At 38.2% G+C, this 16306-nt stretch overlaps 1 protein-coding gene, 1 non-coding gene and 1 pseudogene across 3 annotated transcripts; 1 reads left to right on the top strand and 2 right to left on the bottom strand.

The window, feature by feature from the left end:
• Positions 1 to 1600: 1600 nt before the first annotated feature.
• On the bottom strand, positions 1601 to 11344 carry LOC117476536 (tumor necrosis factor alpha-induced protein 2-like). Of its 2 annotated transcripts, none has more exons than XM_034123194.1 (12): positions 11232 to 11344; positions 9162 to 9350; positions 7974 to 8613; positions 7041 to 7152; positions 6808 to 6930; positions 5936 to 6033; positions 5725 to 5817; positions 5507 to 5633; positions 5038 to 5157; positions 4455 to 4610; positions 3571 to 3692; positions 1601 to 2423 (listed from the first exon to the last, which is right to left on the bottom strand). In XM_034123194.1, the coding sequence occupies exons 1-12, from the start codon at positions 11281 to 11283 to the stop codon at positions 2273 to 2275; spliced, it is 1983 nt and encodes a 660-aa protein (XP_033979085.1). In that variant the 5' UTR covers positions 11284 to 11344; the 3' UTR covers positions 1601 to 2272. The 2 variants fall into 2 exon arrangements, with proteins under 2 accessions (XP_033979085.1, XP_033979168.1); XM_034123277.1 differs by lacking the exon at positions 11232 to 11344 and adding an exon at positions 9508 to 11186.
• A 1326-nt stretch (positions 11345 to 12670) lies between these two features.
• On the top strand, positions 12671 to 12877 carry LOC117479378. Its single transcript, XR_004555565.1, has one exon. It is a non-coding gene; the product is annotated as a small nucleolar RNA U3 (small nucleolar RNA).
• A 1843-nt stretch (positions 12878 to 14720) lies between these two features.
• LOC117479442 lies at positions 14721 to 14923 on the bottom strand (annotated as a pseudogene).
• Between the last annotated feature and the right edge of the window lie 1383 nt (positions 14924 to 16306).

Here is a 16306-nt window from a genome sequence, read left to right as displayed (position 1 = left end):
GCTATGCACCCGGGTAACTATATTGAACAATGATATGCACCCGGGTAACTATATTGAACAATGCTATGCAACTGGGTGACTATAGTCAACAATGCTATATGCACCCGGGTAACTATATTGAACAATGCTATGCAACCGGGTAACTATATTGAACAATGCTATGCAACCGGGTGACTATAGTCAACAATGCTATATGCACCCGGGTAACTGTATTGAACAATGCTATGCAACCGGGTAACTATATTGAACAATGCTATGCAACCGGGTAACTATATTGAACAATGCTATGCAACCGGGTGACTATAGTCAACAATGCTATATGCACCCGGGTAACTATATTGAACAATGCTATGCAACCGGGTAACTATATTGAACAATGCTATGCAACCGGGTAACTATATTGAACAATGCTATGCAACCGGGTGACTATAGTCAACAATGCTATATGCACCCGGGTAACTATATTGAACAATGCTATGCAACCGGGTAACTATATTGAACAATGCTATGCACCCGGGTAACTATATTGAACAATGCTATGCAACCGGGTGACTATAGTTAACAATGATATGCACCCGGGTGACTATATTGAACAATGCTATGCAACCGGGTAACTATATTGAACAATGATATGCACCCGGGTAACTATATTGAACAATGCTATGCAACCGGGTGACTATAGTCAACAATGCTATATGCACCCGGGTAACAATATTGAACAATGCTATGCAACCGGGTAACTATATTGAAAAATGCTATGCAACCGGGTAACTATATTGAACAATGCTATGCAACCGGGTAACTATATTGAACAATGCTATGCAACCGGGTAACTATATTGAACAATGCTATGCAACCGGGTGACTATAGTCAAAAATGCTATATGCACCCGGGTAACTATATTGAACAATGCTATGCAACCGGGTAACTATATTGAACAATGCTATGCAACCGGGTTACTATATTGAACAATGCTATGCAACCGGGTGACTATAGTCAACAATGATATGCACCCGGGTGACTATATTGAACAATGATATGCACCCGGGTAACTATATTGAACAATGCTATGCAACCGGGTAACTATATTGAACAATTCTATGCAACCGGGTGACTATAGTCAACAATGATATGCACCCGGGTAACTATATTGAACAATGCTATGCAACCGGGTGACTATAGTCAACAATGCTATATGCACCCGGGTAACTATATTGAACAATGCTATGCAACCGGGTAACTATATTGAACAATGCTATGCAACCGGGTAACTATATTGAACAATGCTATATGCACCCGGGTAACTGTATTGAACAATGCTATGCACCCGGGTGACTATATTGAACAATGCTATGCAACCGGGTGACTATAGTCAACAATGATATGCACCCGGGTGACTATATTGAACAATGATATGCACCCGGGTAACTATATTGAACAATGCTATGCAACCGGGTAACTATAGTCAACAATGCTATGCAACCGGGTAACTATATTGAACAATGCTATGCAACCGGGTGACTAGTCAACAAAATTGAGTTAAACATATTTAAAAATGTACGGCTTAAGATTTTTTAGAAAATCACCATCGAATCACACACAGGTTTCACCAAATTTATTTAAAAAACATACCTTGCATTCAACACTCTCTTTTACAATACAACAGATGACGTGAAATCTGTTTTATTGCACATGGAAAGCAAAATATACACATCAATAATAAAATACTATAACACTGATTCTTAAAACAAGTACTTGTTTCCCAAACATATACATTCATGTTACTCATTAGTAAAAAGCGCAAGATCTGTACCGAATGTAATGTTTTGAACATTCAAAGATGTGGTTGAGGTTTTTTTACTTTTGGACATTGCTCTGGAGTAATCGGAAACACCACTGAAATGATTACAAAAATAGTTTAATACTATTCATTTTGTAGTTAATCTTTAACGGCAGAAATATTCGGTTTAAACAGAATGATTACCCCTCACCCAAAAACAAAAGAACAATGCAAAACATTTTGTATGATAACGTTCAGCACAGCCTGATGAAGCACCATATTTACCAGCAACAATAATGTGAACTGTAGCTTATTCAAACACAGTACTCATTTTATATTATTATTTTCAGCATAAGTAACATTTCGACCGAGCCTTGTCACACCGAGAGAGCAGTGCAGACTCGTTATAATCAGAAACATGATACAGTAAACGATATGTACAACCCGCCTTTCAGCCAACTTTGAAATGAGGATAACTGAATGATTTATGGCTCATTTGACTTGAACGAGGGAGAAAAAGGAACGAGGCTGGGTGTTGCTTCCTATTTCCATTTTCAAAGTGTGCAGAATGTCTGTGGCGGATTTCCTGTCAGCTTTAGTGAGGTCGGTCTTGAGCTTCAGCAGAGCCAAAACATGTTTTTCACTGTGGGTGAAAAAGGAACAAAATCAACCCAAATGCATTATTTGTTATTACGATCTCAGAGAAACCTGAACATGGTGCGAAACTGAAGGTTATTTAAATTAGATGTTTATCAATTAAGGTCGGGAAGTACTTTTTTCATTGTTTTTTTTGCTCCGTCTTTTTTGTATGAGCCATAAATGCGTCCTATATTATTTGAACAAACAAGGAAGCAATGGTGGCAGCTATAAGGAGCTGATAACCTAACTGTTTTTAAAGTCAATCAAACACATTATCTGTAATGTTCCTCCACTAGAGGTCTGTCAATCAAAACAATATCAAAAGTTAGAGGTTGGTGGCATGAAGGAGTTGTAGAGGTCGTATCCAGACATCTGATAACTAAATCCTTCGTGACAGTGAAACATGCTCAAAGGGGATACAACTCTGTCACAGGAAACTTTATTAAACGGGCCGTTACCTTGATTAAAAGTAATATAGTTCAATACATAAAGCATAGGTCTTGTTGTGTTTAGACATTTGAAGGCAACAAATGTCCTAAGTCGTTCCTTTAGTGGTTCTGGCACAAGACATGTTTTAATTCAATTATTAATCTTGCATTCAACTCTCCCATTGGCGCCTATCAACCAATAGTTTTGAGGTACTTGTACTTTCATGTATTAGCATTTTGTGCTACTTATACTCCACTTTTGGAGAGATAACGGTGTGCTTTCGATTTGCCTCGCTATATTTAGGGTGTCTGCAGATACACACACTGACACACTTCTAGTGGGTCAGAAGTGATGATAGGGATTATTTGTATAAAAGTCTATAAATTGTGCCTTTAAAATAACAATTTTAAGGTCAACATGTTGCTTCACTTTTAACCAAGTCTGGAAATATTTGACTCTGACTGGAATCATTAGCTGTAGCCTCCTTATTTCACTGCAGTTCTGTGATAGCACACCACAGCACTTCCACTGACACGTGACTACTTTTAGCTCTCAGTGCTGTCCTGCTGCCAGGAAATATCTGAACATATTTTCACTTCCTGGTCCTTTGCCCTTCAGGGGGTTTGTTTATCCTCCACTAATATAAACCACTCACAGCATGATACTGCCCTTATGAGGTCAGATACATTGCTGTGTATATATTGTTTGATTGCAAAGGTTACCTGACGTCAGGGTAATCAGTTCCAAGAGAGGCGACTTCGATCTGTATGGCGGGGAGATCCTGGAGTTTCAGCACTTCTGCAATCTTGAACAGGATTTCCTTCAACCAATGATCCTCTGATCCCTGTGATGACAGAGCGCTTACATCATTCAGAGGGATCTACACGCCGATTGTTTATGGAAACATTTGATCTGTTTTGGTTTTGTGGAGTTTCCCTGAATAACTTATTTATCACACACTGTGGTCAGCTCAAGGCTAAACCCAATTACCTTTTTTTTTACAATCAAATCTCGAATTGAGGTTTTCCAATGAACACTTAAAAGAAAAACACGCAGATATCAAAAACCAACAAAAAATCCAAAGAACTAAATCCTCAATTTGAATTAAATGATCAATTGGATAACATTAGTCCGTCATTTGTTTATTAAATGAACTTTCTTTAATGGATTTAAGTCGTCAGTGTGTGCAGCAAGCTTGAGAGCAAACTCGTTTTTTTTTACCACAGTAAAAGTGTTTTTTTTGGAACGTTAACGCCAGGAAACATGGATTGAAGCAATATATTTTTACTTCTCGACTTGACAGTGCTCTGGAGTTATTGGAAATATTTTGATCACACAAGCTGGAAACAATTATGCGCTGTCTGAACTGGAATGTAAAACCAAAAAAAGTATTATACTAAGAATACTAGTGCATCCTTATCTTTATCTGCAACTGTGCAGAAATACCAGGTTTAAACAGACAAAAAAACTGCTGAGCAAATTAAACTTCAAACTTTTCGCTACAGCCCTAGTCAGTACAGGTATTTCTTATGTTGAACTACAACCAAAAATGAGTTTGGGGTAAAATATAATACTTGTGTTAAGCGATTTTGTGCTCCATTCTCACCATTTGGACGAATAAATGATGCAAATTCTCTGCGTTGTCCTTCACAGTCAGGTAGGCCTTCAGCTGTTGCTTCTTGTCCTTTAGTTTTACTTTTCCTTTCAGGAGCCTACTCACATATTCTACTGTAACCTCCTGCTCCAGCTGGCCCATCAGCTCCTGAAATGAATACAATAATTGAATCAAATCAGAGCAAGAAATGAATAGTTTCAGCCTAAATTGTAATTACATTTACCTTGATAAAGAACCAAGCAGTTCATTTTGGGTGAGTTTTAAGAACCATACCATTGATTTTACAGAATTCTGTCCATGTAAAACGTTATTCCTGGCAATTTTATAAACAATGTAACACAGTTGTTCAGAGTTTCGATAGCATTTTTTACATTTCCAGACAACTAATGGCTTTAATTCATTTATTTACAGCTTGAAAATCAGTGTGTTGACTTTGAAAACGTGTTTCAGTAGTTTCATCCATGGCTGTAAACACAACTGATTTCCATCTAAACTATAGCATACTTTGCACAATGTTTATAAATCTAAAGTCTACATGAATTGAAGTGTGTGTTTCATGCTTTCTTCAGTCTACCTTGTGACAGGATTCAGTTGAACCCTGAAGATCTTGACCCTCTTTGTTGATGCCGTCCAGCAGCTCATTAAACTCACTCTGGTGCAGCCAGTCGCTGGTTCCCAGTTTGCGGTACTGCGGCTGTGTGGGAACCATGACGCATTAGAAAGGAAACACTTCCATGCACAGTGGCAGAGAATACAGTTACAGGAGGATAGGATTTCACCTCCTATGTTTGGTGCAAATTTGCATATGTTGGTTCCCTTTGTCAAACTAAACTATGACATGTGTGTTTGGGTAATGAACAAAATATGTTGTTAATGGATGTGGCATTGTCACCGTGATTTTAATGGTTTTTGACCAACATTATGGCTCTATAGGAAGGATGATAATTCAGGCTTTAGTACACAGGCCATATGTGTACGTTGAACATGCATTGTTGATTTGTTTTTTTTCCACAGTATTTGTTGACAATAATAAAGAATCTCACCTTGAGGCGCTTGTGCAAAGGTTGTAATAAGTATGTGTGGGCAGATTGTTTCATGTCAGTCAGAACACGCAAACAGTTCTTCCTCACATCTTCTGTGAACAGATGTCTCTCCTTATTGAGGACTTCACTGCAGAGAGAGCAAATAAGTCACATTAGCTTACATTTCTATTGTGATAGCATGAAGGCTACGCTACAATGCGTGAATGTCAGAAACGTACCTGAACTGTTTGATACAGTCGAGGTTGGCCTTGATGAACGACCTGCTGTTTGCCTTGTTTTGCTTTATGACGTCACTTTGGAAGCTCTTGTAACTGCACAGGTTATAAAAAAACATTTTACTTTCACTTCGTTATTGTTGTGCTTATCAAACACAAGATAAAAAAGCTTTTGTAAACAAAATGTTTTGAAGATAATCATCAGTCTTGTTACCTGTCCATTAAATCTTTTGATATATGGCACGTTATTCTCTGGGCCTTGTGCGGATCTCCCAAAACTTTTGTAGATGAAGTCACCTTACCGTTGATGAGCTAAACACAGATGGTCAATGACAGACTTTAAAAAACAACAACAGCCTGATTCTCCCAAACAGTCAAACCAACTAAAAACTGGACTGAGTGGACTTTCTATAAATAACTTAGACCCTGACTCACTGTTAATCTTATTGGTTAATCCTTTTCTAAAACTGTTTGGTTTTCTCCGGTTTGGTTAATATGTAAAACTGCCTGGGAAAACATTGTGTTGTAAAATACTCTGACAAGCTACAGCTTATTCCAGGTCTAAACGGCAGAACAGAGGACATGGTTAAATATTGTATTTTTACATTTTGTTCTCTTATACTCAAAAGAAGCGTATGACATGATGAATAGCAAACACCCATTTCAAACTTCTTGTCAAATCCACATACAGTAACAGAAGATAGAAGCTTTTTATATTGATACCATTATAACAATGTATTGTTTTCAGCCACCAGAGAGCAGCCAAATCAATCTGCTAGCTCATATTTTACACATTATCAACTATATAAGTTGATACACTTGTTAGCATTCCAATTTCAACATCGACAGATTCAGAGCAACATGATCCCTCATTAAGATAAAACGTTTTTTTAGGAGTTTGTGTCCAATATTCACTCTGTTTGTTGATCTGATTTTGGACTCCACCTACTACTACGGGACTATTTGGCTCTTTTGCTCCTAAATGCTCCCATATGTTTACCACCTGGTCATTAATAGCTGTACAAATGCAGCGTTTTTACCGCCTCAAAGACGCAGCTTGTTCTCTAAAAAGCTGTTTAATTGTACCTGAATGATGTCGTATGCCACAGGACTAAAGAAGCAGCCGTCCTCTGTTTCCGGCTCCTCTCCTTTATTCCACTTTTCCCTTTCTTCACCCAGCACCCGACGGATTATTGTAGTCAGCTCACCCTGAACACACAACACCATGAAGCTGAAACAGTCTTTTCTACACAGTAAAAGAAAGGTAACACTTTAATAAAACTAACCAAACTACAACTAAAAACAGCAGCTCAGGTCACCTGTTGGTTGCTCAGGTATTCATCCTCCAGCGATTTCAGTAACTTTTCAGGCAGCAGCTTTCCCAACGGCCCACTATCGATCTCGCTGTGTAGCTGTGGCTTTGCAAGGATTCTGAAACAGACACCAAACATCACAACTTTCATTACATGTCACTTGTTAGACGCTTTTATCCAAAGTGACTTACATACTCAATACTGTGGGCAATCCCCACAGGAGCAATTTTGGGTGAAGTGTCTTGCCCAGGGACTCAACGACATGCTGACTGCAGTGGGGTTTGAACCTGTTTTTTTCAAGATGTCTCGAGGGGTTAATGAAGGCATGTTTTAACCCCTCGTTCTGTCCCTGATCCGAACACCAACACACAACCCACTGCACCACATGCCTTCATTAACCCCTCGAGACATCTTGAGCATCAAGGTTTGGATTTCTGTGCATTTTCAACAGTTTTTTCTCATAATATTGACTTCATTTTCTTAATTTCAAAACAAGAACAGGCAGTGTTTTTTGTGATTGTGAGTTAATAGTTTGGAAACATCAGGGTATGACTGTGTAGAAGTGACTCAAAGAAAACTATAACAAAACCTAATCTGAGATTTGCGCAACTCCTGCAACTGATTCATACTAAATTATATAAGAGCTCTCAATTATTTGTGGGTCTTTTCTTGGACCACTTTTAAATCAAACATTTTTTCTCTGATTATAACTACGCTCCCTTCTGACTCTGTGTTTATTACTTTTTGTACCCATTACTTTTGGGAGTCAAAACTACAAGTTTAATTCTTAAATACCCTTAAAATGAAAATACTCAAACTTGGTAACCATGGATCAGCGTGTTGGACAAAGGATAAACTGGTGGACCTTTACCGTGACACTACTAACACAAAAACACAATAACATGGAGTTTTATTCAAACAATTGAAGCCATGACTTACTCTGGATAATACTCGTTCACCCAGCGCAGGAGGAAAATGCGATCCTTGTCCACCAGACCAAAGTCTGCGATGTTCACAAGACTGGCGCTTAAGGTTTGGTGGTATAACTTGGAGTAAAAATTGCAAATGTCCATCTCTTGTGGGTAGCATCTCTTCACACCGCCCACCACAGACAGCAGATCCTCTTTCAGCTGCCTGCCCATGTTGGTGAGGTCCGCCTGGATAGTAGTCAGTTTGATCTGGCAAGCAGAGGGCGTTGAAGGGTTTTCCATACGTTCTTTCACCAAGCTGAGGAGCGTGGAGTCGTGCAGCTTCCTCCATCCACTGGGCCTCCAAGACGGAGGTGTCTGATCCCTTTGTTTCCACAGCAAGTCCTGTTCCTCCTCCTGCATCACGGCCTTCACGGCAGACGTCAGACCCGCCAAGCTGTCCTCTTCCAGACAAAGAGATTGTCCCAGAGTCTGCAGTACAAGGTCTTGCAGGGCCTTGCGGTCTGCCTTCAGCTGGTTTACTTGTTCCTCATGATGTGTAAGAGCGTCTGATTGCTTTAACTCTCTAAACAGACGCTCCTCTTTTTCTATCAGCAGCTGGCCGGCTTCAGACAATAGTTTTTCCTGGAGCCTCTGCTCATATGTGATCACTGAGGGGAAGAAAAGTCGCAGTAAATAATACCATCCTACTACCGTCGCAGTAAAACATTCTCCAGTAAAAGTCCTGTATTTATAATTACTTAAGTTGAAGTATGTGAGACTTATCAGAAACATGTAACTAAAGTATGAGAAAGTCTTTTTGTGTTTTACTATTATATATAATTTTTTTGTTTAATATTACTGCTGTATAAATGTGCATGATGAATGGTTCCTCTATGGATCATTCAAGTTGTGCTATTATTCTGGTATTTCAACTCGTGCAAAACGTTCATATCTTTTTTTAGTTTTTATGAGAAAACATGAAAGCAGCCCTGTTTTCAGTTCTGTGACTATGCATTTTCCAGCCTATCCAAATACTTAATCCTTCAGTTTATCATAATAATAAAAAATCACCACAACTAAACTAAATATACAATGTTTTGCTTGGTATGCAAATGATAGAGGAGAGGTGAGTCCCACCACCCAAAAATGTTAAGTTAATAACAAAATTATGATTATTGTCACATTAGCTTGTGCTGTTTTATGTATCTTAACTGACCGGGTTGGGGCTCCTCCTGTTGGGGTAAAGGGGATCCATCCGTCAGGCTGGAGGTGTTGTTGTTGACAGCCGGGGGTTGTGGTTGATCTCTGGGGCCGAACCCGAACCACTTTTTAATCCTAATGCCGCGTGTGTCGGTCCTCATCGTTTTCCTGGAACAGATACTGTGCCAGCAGCCAGAAAAACGCTCTGAAAACATACATGGAGACAAAAAGTATTGTTAATATAAAAAATAACGGTCTAACCAAACTAGTTAAAAAGCTAACAACAATTTTAGCAGTTTTTTGCTACATTAGCAAGCTATTTTGTAGTGTGTTAGTCATTTCCTTCAACAGACGCTACTCACCCTTATCTTACAATTGCTTCTCTGTTGATGCCATTCAGCTGCTGTGACTCTTTTAAAAGCTACAGCAGCAGGCTCCTCCTGCTTGATCGAGATATGGAAAGTCCACCCCCCCCCAGAAACACACACACACATCTGGTCTTTTTTTAAACACATGATGAGCTTAGGGAAATGCTGTCCACTTTTGTTTGGTTAAGAGTGAGATTCCCCGATGATTTAAAGGACTTAACATTATTAAATGTTCTAGAGACATTCATGGACCCCAGTGGATGAACCCACTCTGGTGATTTCCTTACTTTCCCCTCTGGCAACAAGTTAAGAAACAAGACGAATGGTCTCGACTGATGTATCACTGAGCAAAGAAAAAGCGTATTATTCATTCATCTAACAACATTTGTTTTGTTTTAGGTCTAACACAATTAGTGTTGTGTTAGATGGACTAGAGATAACTCTCCCTGGATGGAATTATGTGCAATATACTGTATGGTGTCATGTGCACACACCAACATAATACAATAACAACATCACTAGTACTGTTATCCCCATACTGTAGTTAGTGATGGACAACAACACCATCATTGACCAGATTTCAAAATACTATAAGACTTTCTATGTAAGGAAATTACACATCATACAGTGTTTGTGGTGAAGAAATATGAAGATAAACATTCAAAGCTTTATTCGAAAACCTCAACAAAAGCTACTTATGTGAAATAAATAACATCTTATGCTAGATTTGCACATTACACAACCGACTTTTGCATTACCCTCATTCATACTAAACCAAAGTCTTTTTATATGCATTTAAGGATTTGCATCTAAAAGTAACTATGTGTGTTGTAGTTAATTTCCTTTTGTTCTGCTCATAGCAGACCCATATCCGAACTCCCCTTCACTTTGATCTTGACTACACATCTGGAACGTTTTGTGACTAATGAAGTCACAAAACGTTCCAGATGTGTAGTCAAGATGCTTTCACCGTTGTGACGCTTTTGCATTGACAAAATCGCATAACTAAAACCTTATCTGTACTTTAGTTCTTGTTACAACGAATGTTTCGAGTGTTATTTTTTCATGATGACACACACAGACTCACAGGCTGAAACCAAGAGTGTTACTGTACAGTATGCACCTTACTCTGTCTAGCCCTTTTCCTCATTTTAGGTTGAACATTTTAAACAGAAAGCAATAGTAAGTCTTATGGATATTTTACAGAGGAAGCTTACAGTTATACAAACAGACAAACATATACATTCAAGCACATTTACCAGTACAACTTTACAATTCTTTGTAAAGAGTGGAAGTGTGTGTGTGTGTTTAGCTCAGTTGGAAGCATATTCCAGTGACTGATGGCTATAAATCGTAAAGCAGATTATAAACAAAGGCAATCCGTCTCTGTTTTAATGTTTTGTAATGTAATGTTTTTTGTAAAGCACTTTTAATTGCAAGTTGTTGAAACCGCATGTTGCCACTTGAGTAAGTGGTACCAGACAGTAAATATATCCAAAATAAAATGTAACCTTAACCCTGACTATTTTCCTTTAATAATATTTCCTAATTATGAGAAAAACCTGTCTGCTATGGCGGCAGGTTAGCTGAATTTTATCTGCCACAGCCAACATTAACATTGGCAGATGTAAATGTCCTTCCAGGTATCATCTGGCATCCATAAACCCTGTTGGTAACTTTGAATCTGAAAATGCTGTGTTGTCAAATGTGTTTCTTACCTTTTGTTCTGCGTCGTCTGCGGGGAAAACAGCCGCGAAACATTAAACACATGGCTCCTGAAGGCAGCACGGCTCAGAGATGTGTGAGGTTCATGCAGGGATTCACACTGAAGTGAGAAAAAAATGCAGAACACATTTGATGTCAGGATGTTGGTTAGGTGCTGTTTTGAGATAGTGTGGTATTTTAAGGTGTGCACCTGTGTGTTGTGAGAGTGAAAGCATCAGAAGCTTCTCACACTGTATGTAAAGGTGTGCTTTTAGAGCCTACATTGATTTACAAATACAGGAACATTATTATCATTATCAAGACAGTTAAGTTCTGTTTTTCAAATGTCATCTTCAGCATTTGAATTTAACTATCAACACTAAAACAATTACTCAATGATTATCCTCCACAAATTCACGTTTAACTCTATAATACTGCCTATCTCATCACGCCAAGGCACAAATCAACAATACTTTTATAGTTATAGAAGTGAACTTTTCAAAACATCTCACAGTATAGCACATATTACAAGCTGCCTTCAAATACTAAAAATAAACCAAGAAGGTTTCATTTCCTTAGAAAACAGAGAAGGCAGAAGCCAATTCATAAAAGAGCGGTGTGGTTTCTTGCATGTTACATACAATATAATACAAATGGATATACAAAGTACAAGTTTACTTGTTAGTATGCAAACAGATGGTAATATTATTATTCATTGAACCAATGCATCTGAAGTTGTTGATTTGTATGATGTAGTGGCACTAGGGGGAAAAGTCAAGAGGTGACCAAAGTCAGTTGGGTTCATCCTATGGGTTACATACATTTGATTGCAAATGTATATGTCAATTTATTTCAGTCAGAACCAAAGTAGTGTACTGAAACCGTGATTTGCTGTTTTACTTCCGCATGAAGAAACATTATACAAAATAAAGGAAATCATTTGTATTTAAAGACTTATGTGGATGTCTTTTGTTTCTTTTTTCATGTATTGTACATTTATAAGGAAAGATATTCAAAAAGAAGAGGAACTGTTTTGTTGCTTTCTGTCAAACGTAACTTTTTCACTTCAAAATAAACAAATCTTTCCATATTGACACAAGAACTGTCTTGGTCGAGCTGTAGTGCAACTTGGCACACTTTGCACAACATGAGCCAAGTTTCTAAACAGTTGCTGCACACACTTGCATCAGCACCAGAGTTAATAGATGTGAAAGTGAAACTGTACCAGGCTGACACCACAACAACCACATGAGAGCAATCGCATTTTATAAAGTGCAGCCTTTATGGGAAATAAGATGTTTACAGTATGGCTGAGGGAAGGTTTAGTTCTACCTACATGAATACAGTATGAGCTTCCTCGGATTCATACATACAGCAAACAGAAAAGTCTAACACCAGCAGTGAAAGTGGTCGTCTGCAGACATAAGAACCTGAGAAACATCCAGAACAACCCAAGACTTTTCTTTCAGGCATAATTTCTGGAGATGTTGACTTGAGAAATGTGTTTCTAAAGAGTTTTGTCTCGCTGCCCACGATGAAGTGTTCAGATGTTTCCTTCAGAGCAGGACACTGATGGGAAAACTTTGTTTCTTCTCCACTGTTGAAGACTGTTCTGAGTTTCTGAGTGAGACTCTGATGGAGGAAGCCTTGTCTGAGTGGAGCATTATTCAAATGTAAAAACTACATTTCAACTTAAAGGGGACCTATCATGCAAAATGCACTTTTTGATGTCTTTTATACATAAATATGTGTCCCCGGTGTGTCGGGGAACTCACGCAGCATCAGAAAATAAAACCCTTTCTCTTTTCCTCCGTACCCAAATCTTAAAAAATGGTGCTACAACGGAGCTGATCCAGATTTGCGTCCGATATGACGTAATATCGGAAATATAGGCTGGCTTTACACCCACGGCCCTATCAGAAAGTTGCTATCAGAAACAATGCCCGACTGTTTTGGACGTAATATGGTCGGTGCATGTTTACATTAGCATCGCTAACACTCAGAGCTAACCTGTACTGGAGAGCATGTGTGTGAAGAAGCAGGAAATAAAAAGGAACTCACCTTGTGGTATAACCGGCAAGAGAGAAAGCCTTTGAGCTCCATACTGTTTCAGAAATAATCATTGATAATCCATGATATGGCGTTTCATCATCGCAGTATTTAGTTTAGACAGTAGCTGCCGGGTCCCGCATGAGCTCAGCCCCCTCCTCTTTTTTTTTTAAAGCTTTATACCCCAAATCAGCTATTTTGAAACAGGAAGTGAAATAGAGGGATATGAGGCATGGCTAGAATGGGTGATCTGTTTGGTATTTTGAGTAAAACACTTCATAGACATGTTTTTTATATATTTGTATATATCTGAGACCTATGCTATTGCCTAAAAATAGCATAGGTGCACTTTAACCAGTTAAGCCCTGAGCCTGTTTTTCAGGTCTCAGGCCCGAAAATGACATTCCCAGAACAAATGACTATATCTTCACTTCTAAAAGGGGTAAATTAATAATCTTTTTTCTCAAAGCAATGATAAACCTGTGGGTTGGATGTAGAAAAGTCAGAATCAATATAGATGTTTTTTTGTTTTAAAGTAAATTCAGATTGAACATAAACAATGTAAATTATAGTGTAGTAAAAAAACATTACTTATAGTGAAAACCACCCTTGAATGATGGAATAGTAGACTAAAAGCTTTAGGAATCCAAACTATGACATATAATAAGTACCCTGTATCAAGATTGATGCAAAGCAAGTGACATTTGACCTTTTTAGAGAGATTTAGCAAAAATAAAACACTTCTGGGGTCATTTGGGTGCATTTTCCATATCTCTGGCCCCCCTCGTTCGATTTTGATGATTGACATCTTCCCCTACTTCGAGGGGAAGTTCCTAAAATCCATCTAAACATTACCCATTGGTGAATAGAGTGATGCGTAGCCAGAATGCCCCGGAACCGGAAGCTGCGATACACTCTGGTGGCCTTCGTAGCAGCTAATAGGAAAACTCCGTTATTGACATAAAAATGGAATGATGGATTATCAGTAATCATTTCAAAGTGACACAGACACATTGGATTAACTATTGGATTAACCTAATCTTGTATGTGCAGTTACGATAAGTAATAAGGGTATTTTTTACCGTGAGTTCTGTGCTAAGTGCGTAGCATTTTTTCGCTCAGGGCTCAATTAGACGCTTCTTGTGAGACTTGTGTTTTGTTTCTGTAAAAATGGTTCGTATCGTCAGGTAGCTGAGTTCCTTCCCGTTAAGTGGGTATGACACATTAATAGGTTTTTAAATGTTAAGAAGCCCTGAGACACAGTTTCGTGAAAAAAAAAACCTGCAGGCCCCGGTACCGGGGGCTCTCGGGCTTAAACGTTTCCAGAGGTGGAAAAGGATAAATGTATTGACGTGTATTTCCATTTTAAATGTACAGGTTTAATAAGTGTTGAGTGAAAAATAAACTTGATTACAATTTTAAGTGGAAATGTAGTTTTCACATTTGAATAATGCTCCACTCAGACAAGGCTTCCTCCATCAGAGTCTCACTCAGAAACTCTGAACAGTCTTCATCAGTGGAGAAGAAACAAAGTCTTCCCACCAGTGTCCTGCTCTGAAGGAAACATCTGAACCCTTCATCGCGGGCAGCGAGACAAAACTCTTTAGAAACACATTTCTCAAGTCAACAAATAAATGATCCCTGAAAGAAAAGTCTTGGTTTGTTCTGGATGTTTCTCAGGGTCTTATATCTGGAGACGACCACTTTCACTGCTGGTGAACTCCTGAGGGTCACAGAGACACTCCTACTACAATCAGGAGAAAAGGGTGGCACGTTCCTGCTAAATTTGACATGTACTGATGGATAAACTGATTTTCATATATGTGTGTCCTTAAAAGTACCTTTGATCGTCTTACTGAAAACTCATAAACGTTGAAAAGCTTCCTCATGTCAAACCAAGTTTCTTCACATGTAAATATAGTCGTAAGAGATTCATGGCATTAAACAGGTTTCATATGTTTTATTAAAAAAAGATAAAACATGGTTGATCCATTATAATTTCCTCTGTAATTCATTTTGGTTCCCTTTACACTGACTGGGAAACAATTACAGAAGTATTTCATACAGTATATACATTTATATAATTGTCAGGAATTATGAGAACTTTAGTCAATCAAAACAAAAAAAGTCACAAAAACTGAAAATACATACATATTTACAAAGACAAGAAAGCAGAATTACGATTAAATAAATACATTAAAGGTGCAAAGAAAATCACATTAAGCTCGTTTTCGCATGGGTTCCTGCTTGAGTGATCACACAGGGTCATGTGACATCAGAGATTTGACAGAAAACAAAGGAAAAACTCATATTTTACAAAAGAAAACCCTAATTTTTAAGGTTGAAGGGAGTTTGGAGCGCTTGCACACACTTTAAACGTCTCAAAGACAGTCTGCTGGGTTTTGACAGCGCTTGACACATTCACATATAAAAGGTTTCTTACAGTTTTATCAGTTTTACATTTTAAATCCAAACTAAAGTCAACAATAGGATAATCCCATTGCTGAGAAAACCTCCCCTGAAATCTGCTTTTTATTTATCAAATCTGCAGCTTCTCACAAAGTTTCACAATCTTTAATTAATTCATCCGGTCCAGTTGGCTAAATGTTTGTTCCTTAGAAATGTATCCTGCAGTTCCTCACGATACTGGATACACTCTTACTGTGTAATGGAGTTCATGCGTCACATTTATTGACTTATTTTAGTGGAAACATATGTGTTCTCTACATTTGGCTGTGAGTTGGAGGAGACATCCAATTGCTCACTCCTTTGTCAGGCTGCATTTTTTATGTTAATCTGTATAGTGGACTTATTTTCTTGATTGATTTTTAACTTCATGTCAACTTAAAGGTCACCTATTATGCAAAATCCACTTTTTCCTCTCTTTTATACATAAACATGTGTCCCCTCTGTGTAAAGAGATTCTGAAAGTTTCAAGAAAAAAGATTCTCTCACTTTTTGTCCTGATCCATTTATATAAAAACCTGTCTGAAAATGAGCTGATCAGAATTTGCCCACTTTATGATGTCATTACGATTTT

Source organism: Trematomus bernacchii, unplaced genomic scaffold (genome assembly GCF_902827165.1).
Source record: "Trematomus bernacchii unplaced genomic scaffold, fTreBer1.1, whole genome shotgun sequence".
NCBI lineage: Eukaryota > Metazoa > Chordata > Actinopteri > Perciformes > Nototheniidae > Trematomus > Trematomus bernacchii.
The sequence above is the reverse complement of the archived record's forward strand: the minus strand, read 5'-3'. Positions and strand labels throughout refer to the sequence as shown.